At 44.4% G+C, this 10,904-nt stretch overlaps 1 protein-coding gene across 1 annotated transcript; it reads left to right on the forward strand.

Moving 5' to 3' along the window:
* The first annotated feature begins 227 nt into the window (after window positions 1-227).
* LOC143810154 (uncharacterized) lies at window positions 228-1,802 on the forward strand. The gene is made up of 2 exons (XM_077293038.1): window positions 228-484; window positions 560-1,802. The coding sequence occupies exons 1-2, from the start codon at window positions 303-305 to the stop codon at window positions 1,557-1,559; spliced, it is 1,182 nt and encodes a 393-aa protein (XP_077149153.1). The 5' UTR covers window positions 228-302; the 3' UTR covers window positions 1,560-1,802.
* Window positions 1,803-10,904: the final 9,102 nt, after the last annotated feature.

Here is a 10,904-nt window from a genome sequence, read left to right on the forward strand (position 1 = left end):
ATTCTATCTTTTACTATAGATGCTGCATAAGCTGCATCTATAGTAAAAAGTTGGTCACACTTGTCAAACAGTATGTTTGACAAGTGTGACCAACTTGTCAGTCAGTTTTCCAAGCGATGCTACAGATCGCTTGGAAAACTTTAGCATTCTGCAAGCTAATTACGCTTGCAGAATGCTAAAAAAACGCAAAAAAACCGCAAAAAAAACGCAAAAAAAAAAATGCGGATTTCTTGCAGAAAATTTCCGGTTTTCTTCAGGAAATTTCTGCAAGAAATCCGCAACGTGTGCACATACCCTAAAGAATGTGTGTATTTTTTGTTGTTTCAGTGGGTGATGTTACAACAAGGTGGCGGAGTATCCGCGACCAGTACAGGAGGGAGAGGCAGCAGCGGGAGAGAAGTGGAGCCGGGGCACCTCCCCAAAAAAAAAAATACATATATTTTGACCGACTCAACTTTCTGAATCCCAGCATGGACCTCAGGCCGTAAGTAACAATATTTTTTGTTTATTTTTTGGTTTTTGTATTATTTGTGGACCTAAAACATTTTTTCTTTTTCAGAACTCAGTCTAACCTCACTGACAGGGAGACAGGGTCTGACTCGGAACTTGTCATTGACCCAGTTGGGGAAGTTGAAGAGGTGGCTGGTCCATCTGATGCTCCCTCTGGCTCCATCCCTCCTGGATCCTCATCTGGTCAGGCAGCTCCATCTGCCTCCGTCCCACACCCTGAGGACCCACATTTTGCCTCTTCTGCAGCAGCCTCATCAGCAGCACCACCACCTAGCCAGGATGACCCTGGAAATAGCAGCAGCCCAACTGTTGCCCTGGCTCCATCCCCACAGACTGCAGGCAGACCACAGCGTGCACGCCGCAGAAGAGAATTGCTCCAAAGGCGCCAAAACGTGGATGCTGGGGTCCTGAGCTACTTGGCCCGTGTTCGAGACGATGATGGGGAGGAGGGATTTACCAGGAGCATGGCCCATTACTTAAAGTCCCTAGAGCGTGAGTTAAGGCTTCGTGTGAGAGGGTGTTTTCAGATCCTTGTTGACGCATGCACCCCCCCAAATAACCCATACAATCTCATGCATATGATTGAACAGTGGCAGATGTCACCTGAAAATGTTCTGCGGCCTCAGAGATTACAAGGCCTGGCAGCTCAACAAGGATCTGAAGCACCCCCTCCACGACAGCCAACACCTCAGCCCCAACCCCCATCAAACACACAATGGCCACCTCAGCAACATATGGCGGGATATCTTCAACCATCCCAATATGGCCACTTGTCCACACCCAGTGCTGGAGGCTGGTCCCAACCTGGGTATGGACAATATGGTCATTTTGGGTTGGGTTATGATTCCCGGCAATATGGTTATCACCAGCAGGGGTATCTACCAAATCCTCGCCCCACTCTTCCAAGTTCCCAGCATCATAGCTTGGCAAATGTCCCTCAGGCCACTACAACATCTGCACAGGGTGCTGGACAATTGGCCCTACAAATGCCACCTGATGCAGACAATGAGCAAGCTACTTCTCCTGCCCCAACCTACCAGGACTTGTAATTTTTTTTTTGTTTGTTTGTTTTTTTTTAATGTTACTTTAAACTTTTGTTATTTTGTTTTTAATATGATTTGGATACAATATTTAGGCTTGTATTGTCACTACAGAGCATGTTTTATTGTGGTTGTTTTCGCTATTTTTGGATAAAAAGAAAAATAGGCCTTTATAAGGCCAAAAAAAGGTTCTGAAAAAAACAGAACCTAGAAAGTAAAAAAAGTTATTCAGTAAAACGTTTTATTACTACCAATCACCGTCTGTATGCGCTGGATTCATTCTTCCATCACACACACATGATATGCTGATAACCATATGTGAAATAAGAAAATACAACACACACAGTTGGAAACTTGATTAACACATACTTTATAGAGCTAATTAATTACACATGCAAAAAGGCATAGTCTTGCCAGGGAATAGCACCTTGAGGAGTCAGAAAATAATTTGTAAAGATATCACGAACTCTCAGTCCAGAAAGTGGACGACGCGGAGGAGGGACATATGGGGTAGGCCTAGGAACATTGTTCATGAGGTTATCTTCAAAATTTGGAGAGGAACAATCATGTATTCTTGTGAAATTATGGAGAATGACACAGGCTTTGATCACCTCATTGATTGTAGCCTCACTCAGCTGGATGGCAGACTGAAGAACACGCCATTTGGCCACAAGAATCCCAAAGGCGCACTCAACCAGTCTCCGTGCCCTGGCAAGTCTCAAATTAAACACCCTCCGCCGGTGGTCAAGGTTGCGCCTGGGGTAAGGCCTCATGACGTGCCTCGACAGTTGGAAGGCCTCATCTCCAACAAAAACAAAAGGCACTGCTTCCGCATTGGAGCCTGGGAGTTGTTGTGGTGGTGGGAGGTTCAACTGGTTGTCACGTAGCCGCCGACCCATTATGGACGAATTGAAGACCCTAGAGTCTCCAGTTCGCCCATAGGCCCCAATGTCTACAATTACAAACCTGTAGTTACTGTCAGCAACTGCTAACAGAACTACAGAGAAAAACTGCTTGTAATTGTAGAATTGGGAACCAGAGTTCGGCGGCTTACGCACCCTGATATGTTTCCCATCCACAGCTCCAATGCAATTAGGGAAGTCACAATTATTTCTGAAACCTGTGGCGATTTTAAGCCAATCGTCCTGTTTTGGCTCCGGCAACACAGCTTCATGTAGTTTCTGCCAGATTTGGGAACAGGTTGTCCTAACAATGCCTGAAATGGTCGACCGCCCAATCAGAAACTCCAGGTGTAGACCCGCATAGGACAATCCTGTCGACAGGAAGCTGCAATACAACAAAAAGGGAAAAGAACAAAACATGAGGACGACGAACAAAGGAATAAGCCAAAGTGTATATTTCATTTACTATTACATTATTTACAGTATACAAATTTACAGTTGACAAAATAAATAGACTAGAATATTGCCAAAATTCTTTGATATGTGCTTGTGGCTTCATGTCAAAGTGAAGTTAATTAAACCTAGTAGGACACCACACATTTGGAAAGAATCCCCCCAAAAAAAACAGTATTTGCGAATGTGGAATACATACCGTAAGGTTAGGAGCAGACGCTCCTCAGCAGAGATGGCTTTTCTCATCCAGGTGTCCTGAAAGGTGAGCCCAGGACGTAAGAGCTCCAACAACATGTCAAAAGTCAGGATGGACATGCGAGTATACTGGTAAAACTTCTCTGGATGTGCCCTCAAAGCTGAATATAGTCTCTGGAAATGGCCTTTACTCTGGCGTTGGGTCAATAGAGGATGTACCCACAATCTTCGTCTCCTCCTTCGCGGATCCACATTGACCGGATATGGCTGGCCAAAGCGAAGAGACAACACCCAGTGAAGCAACACCCGCTGAGTTGTGCTTAAATACACAGGGCCAGACATGTTTGTAATCTCAAAGCACCACAGCCAAAATATGCTAGAGAACATATAGGGCAGATGGGAAGGCTCCACCTGTTGTAGAGGGCTTAAATAGTGTGGTTAATAATGGTTTAAATGATTTACAGGCCTGAAAACCGTTAAATGTCCATTTTGTGATGGTGCGTGATAAATACGCCATACGGATCACATACGGATTACACACGCACAAGCACATGCGCAAAATACGCGACCACACCTAAGCAACGCAGGAACTACGGAAGTCGCTTACGGAGACATTTTGGCGTATTGAACGCGTAGTACGGACGTATAATACGTGGCGTATTGTCTTACGCCATGTGTGACTCCAGCCTTAGACTGAGAGCACGTGCTCAAAGCCACCAAAGCCTCATCTATAGAGAATCAGTAACAACCTCATGCAAATATACTATACAGGTGAAGGATGATTTAATCCCTTCATAACATGCCCCGTACTAGTACGGCGCATGTCATGTCTCCCCCTTTGATGTGGGCTCCGGCGGTGAGCCCACATCAAAGTTGCGACATGTCAGCTGTTTTGAACAGCTGACATGTGTGCGCAATAGCGGGAGGTGGAATTGCGATCCACCCGCCGCTATTAACTAGTTAAATGCCGCTGACAAACGCTGACAGCGGCATTTAACTACCGCTTCCGGCCTCACGGCCGGAAATGTGCGCATCGCCGACCCCTGTCACATGATCGGGGGTCAGCGATGCGTCGGCATAGTAACCAGAGGTCTCCTTGAGACCTCTATGGTTACTGATGCCGGCTTGCTGTGAGTGCCACCCTGTGGTCGGTGTTCATAGCAAGCCTGTAATTCATCTACATAGGAGTGATCTGATGTTCGCTGCTATGTAGCAGAGCCGATCAGGCTCTGCCAGCTTCTAGCCTCCCATGCAGGCTATTGAAGCATGGCAAAAGTAAAAAAAAAATGTTTTAAAAAATATAAAAAAAAATTAAGTTTAAATCATCCCCCTTTCGCTACATCCAAAATAAAAAAATTAAAAAAAATCAAACATACACATATTTGGTATCGCAGCGTTCAGAATCGCCCGATCTATCAATAAAAATAAGCATTAACCTTATCGCTAAACAGCGTAGTGAAAAAAAATCGAAACGCCCAAATTACGTTTTTTGGTCGCCGTGACAATGCATTAAAATGCAATAACGGGCGATCAAAAGAACGTATCTGCACAAAAGTGGTATCATTAAAAACGTCAGCTCGGCACGCAAAAAATAAGCCGTCATCTGACCCGAAGTCCTGAAAAATGTAGACGCTACGGGTATCGGAAAATGGCGCATTTTCTTTTTTTTTTTTTTTTTTAGCAAAGTTTGGAATTTTTTTTCACCACTTAGATAAAAAATAACCTAGACAGGTTTGGTGTCTATGAACTCGTAATGACCTGGAGAATTACAATGGCCGGTCAGTTTAAGCATTTAGTGAACCTAGCAAAAAAGCCAAGCAAAAAAACAAGTGTGGGATTGCTCTTTTTTTTGCAATTTCACCACACTTTGAATTTTTTTCCCATTTTCTAGTACAAGACATGGTAAAACCAATGGTGTCCTTCAAAAGTACAACTTGTCCCGCAGAAAATAAGCCCTCACATGGCCATATTGACGGAAAAATAAAAACGTTATGGCTCTGGGAAGAAGGGGAGTGAAAAACTAAAACGCAAAAACTAAAAAGGGCCGCGGCGTGAAGGGGTTAAAGAGGACCCATCTCTTGACATAAATATGTACATGTTATAACCTGATGTAAATGCTGCCATTTGCCTGAATCTGGCGTCGTTTTTCTTTTGTCCCTACATATCTCCTTGTTGAGCTATGACTTCCTCTTCCTTGTATGAAACACATCTTTATTTAGCAGGGGGGTGTGAATCTCGAGAAGAAACTCATGGGGAAGAGTTGAGGACCACACCCACTTCGATAAAAAATATATTTACATATATTTACATATAGACAGTTTACAACAGTCTCTGTGGGTTTGATTCATATGCAGTATTTTTTGTACATTGAATTTGACCTGTTTGGAAGATTTAATGACGTGTCTGCACCATTAGGTGTCCGTGGGCAGGGACCCTAACCATGTGTCAGTCATATTAAAATGGTATAAATATTTGTACAAAGTGTCATAGGAGACCTCTCGAAGTTAGCTGCATTACTTATTTATTTTACTCACTTATAAAGCGCTATTAATTCTATAGCATTATAAAGACATCACCACTGTCCTCATTGGGGCTCACAATCTGCATTCCCTATCAGTAGGTCTTTGTAGTGTGGGAGGAAACCGGAGAACCCGGAGGAAACCCATGCAAACCCAGGAAGAACATACAAACTGCGGCAAATATTGTCCTCGGTGGGATTTGAACCCAGGACCCAGCTGCAAGGCTGCAGTGCTAACCACTGAGCCACCATGCTGCCTTATAAATATACCCTGAATTCCATATATTGGCCATTATCTTTCAGAAAATGCATCTTATCCTATGATGACGCATGTGTGATAATAGGGTCGTATCATAGGCGGCTGCGTTGGGCAGGGGCATGTGACAGGCTTGTCCCCTCTCTTACCTGTAGTATACAATTCCATATCGTTGGAAGCATGTACCAGGGTGCATGTGGGTAAACATTTATTTTTTTTCCTCCTACTTATTCCTAGTCTATGTTTGGTATTGCTGCTCCTTTTCTAATGGCGTATATCAAGGAAGTTTCTGGAAAGTAATGCGCTCCCCGTCACCATTCATTTTACTTATGTTAGGAAACATGGTAACTATAGAGATACATAAAATAATCAATAAAGAATAACTTTTTTTTAATTTATAACAAGACTTGTCTTTTATTTAGACATTTCTGAAGTTAAACATATTCCAATTGGTTATCGATACATTCATATAATAAAAATGTGATAGAAAACTGAAGATGGTATTGGACGAGATATAGGACATGGTGATACAATTGAAAATGAGGTTACAAAGTATATTTTTAGAAGCCAAATGGCGACTGTATACATTGTATTAAAGATTATAAAGGTTTATATTTGCCACTAGATGAAAATTAAGATTGGTTGATCCCCTTCTCCCAGATGTGTCCTAATGTGAGTGGATTTGGGGATTATCCCTTTGGTAGGATCGGTAACCCTACGATAGGTTTAGTACTCTAAAAAGCAGAGATATTCTTTGATTAGTGTATAACTTTCAGCTAATGCTGTTATACGATTGTGTACGATTATCCAAGGTATCCGCAGGGGCGCATTAGTGAAGATAAGGGAAAAACCTCCACCCAGGCGGCATCCTTTCCTGACTGCAGGAGGCAACATTTTCCAAGAATGAATCTATTTGTGCACTTTACCCACTTGTAATTTTCTTAGGGGTGGAATTTGATGCCAATAGCTAAAAGCACCAATCGAGTAATAGAAATGAAAAAAAGTTCCCCATCTAGAGCTTTATCTACAGTGGCGGGGTCCGCCTACAAACTAATGCGTTTTAGTGTCTAATTATCATCCATTCTTAGTGCTCATCAGCTGGAACAATTCCTTAGCTACATATATTACGTGATAAAGCTAGAACGTCATTTGTGTTTTAACCCCTTCCCAACCTGTGATGCCACGTAGGCGTCATGAAAGTCGGTGCCAATCTGACCTGTGACGCCTATGTGGCGTCATGGAGGCATCGCGTCCCTGGAAGATCGGGTGAAAGGGTTAACTCCAATTTCACCCGATCTGCAGGGACAGGGGGATTGGTACTTCAGCCCAGGGGGGTGGCTATGATCGCTCTGATTGGCTGTTGAAAGTGAAACAGCCAATCAGAGCAATTTGTAATATTTCACCTATGAAAATGGTGAAATATTACAATCCAGCCATGGCCAATGCTGCAATATCATCGGCCATGGCTGGAAACCCTGATCTGCCCCCCCCCCGCCACCGATTGCCTCCCCAGTCCTCCGTCCTGTGCTCCGCTCCCCTCCTTCCGCCTGTCCACTCTCCCGTCCTCCTGTCCGCTCCCCCGTGCTCCGATCTCACCCCCCCCGTGCTCCGATCCCCCCTGTGCTCCGATAACACCCCCTCATACTTACCGAGCCTCCCGGTGTCTGTCCGTCTGCTCCATGGGCGCTGCCATCTTCCAAAATGGCAGGCGCATGCGCAGTGCGCCCACCGAATCTGCCGGCCGGCAGATTCGTTCTAGGTACATTTTGATCACTGTGATAAAACCTATCACAGTGATCAAAATAAAAAAATAGTAAATGAACCCCCCTTTATCACCCCCATAGGTAGGGACAATAATAAAAATAAAGAAAATATATTTACTTTTATTTTTACACTAGGGTTAGAACTAGGGTTAGGGTTAGGGTTACGGTTAGAATTAGGGTTAGAATTAGAATTAGGGTTAGAATTAGGCTATGTGCACACGGTGCAGATTTGGCTGCGGATCCGCGGCGGATTGGCCACTGCGGATTCGTAGCAGTTTTCCATCAGGTTTTTCCATCATGTAAACCTATAGAAAACCAAATCCGCTGTGCCCATGGTGCAGAAAATACCGCGCAGAAACGCTGCATTGTATTTTCCGCAGCATGTCAATTCTTTGCGTTTTACACCTGTTCCTCAACAGGAATCCGCAGGTGAAATCCACACAAAAAAATGCTGAAAATTCGCAGTAAATCCGCAGGTAAAACGCAGTGCATTTTACCTGTGGATTTTTCAAAAATGGTGCAGAAAAATCTCACACAAATGCGCAACGTGGGCACATAGCCTTAGGGTTAGGGTTGGAATTAGGGCTAGGGTTGGAAATAGGGTTAAGATTAGGCTTGTGGTTAGGGTTATGGTTAGGGGTGTGTTGGGGTTAGGGATGTGGTTAGGGTTGGGATTTGGATTAGGGTTGGGATTAGGGTTAGGATTAGGGTTGGGATTAGGGTTAGGGGTGTGTCGGGGTTAGGGTTGTGGTTAGGGGTGTGTTGGGGTTAGGGTTGTGATTAGGGTTATGGTTAGATTTGGGATTAGGGTTAGGGGTGTGTTGGGGTTAGTGTTGGAGTTAGAATTGAGGGGTTTCCACTGTTTAGGCACATCAGGGGTCTCCAAACGCAACATGGCGCCACCATTGATTCCAGCCAATCTTGCGTTCAAAAAGTAAAATGGTGCTCCCTCCCTTCCGAGCCCTGACGTGCGCCCAAACAGTGGTTTACCCCCACATATGGGGTACCAGCATACTCAGGACAAACTGGGCAACAACTATTGGGTCCAATTTATCCTGTTACCCTTGCGAAAATAAAAAAATTGCTTGCTAAAACATAATTTTTGAGGAAAGAAAAATTATTTTTTATTTTCACGGCTCTGCGTTATAAACTTCTGTGAAGCACTTTGGGGTTCAAAGTGCTCACCGCACATCTGGATAAGTTCCTTGGGGGGTCTAGTTTCCAAAATGGGGTTACTTGTGGGGGGGTTCTACTGTTTAGGCAGATCAGAGGCTCTGCAAACGCAACGTGACGCCCGCAGACCATTCCATCAAAGTCTGCATTTCTAAACGTCACTACTTCCCTTCGGAGCCCCGACGTGTGCCCAAGCAGTGGTTTACCTCCACATATGGGGTATCAGCGTACTCAGGACAAAAAGGGCAACAAATATTGGGGTCCACTTCTCCTATTACCCTTGTGAAAATAAAAAATTACTTACTAAAACATAATTTTTGAGGAAATAAAAATGACTTTTTATTTTCACGGCTCTGCATTGTAAACTTCTGTGAAGCACTTTGGGGTTCAAAGTGCTCAACACATGTCTAGATAAGTTCCTTGGGGGGTCTAGTTTCCAAAATGGGGTCACTTGTGGGGGGTTTCTACTGTTTAGGCACATCAGGGGCTCTGCAAACGTAACATGATGCCCGCAGACCATTCCATCAAAGTCTGCATTCCAAAACGTCACTACTTCTCTTCTAAGCCCCGACGTGTGCCCAAACAGTGGTTCCCCCCCACATATGTGGTATCAGCGTACTCAGGACAAACTGGACAACAACGTTTGGGGTCCAATTTCTCCTGTTACTCTTGTGAAAATAAAAAATTGAAGGCTAAAATATAATTTTTGAGCAACGAAAATACGGGTATTACATACCTGGTAATGTGTTTTTTCATGAGACATGGCGGCACCACGAGAGAGGGGATCCGCCCATCAAGGACAGGAAACCTTCAAGATAAAAGGGGCGGCTCCTCTCTCCACATCAGTTGTTTTACAGAGTACGAGAGGAACTCCGCTGGTTAGTGTACACATAAATAATACATCCTATACGGTTCTATTCACCGATACCCCAGGGAGTGTATAATACAAATAATGCTAATAATGCACCCAACTAATGACGTGATCAAAAGGGTGGGAATATAAGGGTGCCGTCATGTCTCATGAAAAAACACATTACCAGGTATGTAATACCCGTGTTTTTCCATCATACATGATGGCACCACGAGAGAGTTACAGAGATTTGTATTCTCTTTTAGGGAGGGATCACTGCTTGTAACACTCTTCTCCCAAATGTGAGATCAGAGGTAGCAGATAGGTCTAGCCTATAATGTTTAAGAAATGTAGACGGAGAGGACCAAGTGTCCGCCTTACAGATTTGGTCGATGGTAGCATCTGCTCTCTCCGCCCACGACGTCGCCATGGCCCTCGTGAAATGGGCTTTCAGACCCTGTGGAATAACCCTGCCTGCACTAATATATGCTAGAATAATGGCCTCTCTCACCCATCTAGCTATAGTCTGTTTCGAGGCTTTAAGGCCCTTCCTTGACCCCTGGAACGAAACAAATAAAGCCCTCTGTTTCCTTCAGGATTTTGTACTCTCTAAATACTGCAGGATACATCTCCTGACATCTAGGCAATGGAGTCTCTCCTCTTTCTTGTTACTAGGATTGGGACAGAAAGAGGGTAGGGTTATATCCTGAGCCCTATGGAATCTCGATACCACTTTGGGGAGATATGCCGGATCTAATTTTAATACAACCCTATCGTCCATGATTTGTGTGTAAGGGGGGTCAGCTGACAATGCGTGTAAATCCCCCACCCTACGGGCCGATGTAAGGGCCACTAACAAAGCTGTCTTTAATGTCAGTACTTTATCAGATGCTGTATTTAAAGGCTGAAAGGGGCTTTCTGTTAAAGCTGTCAATACTAAATTTAGATCCCATGGTGGAGGAGTAGGGGATGGAACAGAGTCAGCTCTACTACAGGCTCGGACAAACCTCACCACCCACCTATTGCTTGCCAGGTCACAGTTGAATAGGGCTGCTAAGGCTGAAATGTGTACTTTGAGGGTACTAACAGCTAACCCCAGATCTAAGCCCTTTTGCAGGAACTCCAGTATTGCCACTATCGGGACCTCCCCTTCCTGTATTGGCCCTGAGCTGGAGAGGAATTTCTTCTGGAGCGCCCCCAAACGCAGGGCCGAGGGATACCCGGTACCGGGCCTCTCTGTCTCA

The sequence above is a fragment of the Ranitomeya variabilis genome, chromosome 2, assembly GCF_051348905.1.
Source record: "Ranitomeya variabilis isolate aRanVar5 chromosome 2, aRanVar5.hap1, whole genome shotgun sequence".
NCBI lineage: Eukaryota > Metazoa > Chordata > Amphibia > Anura > Dendrobatidae > Ranitomeya > Ranitomeya variabilis.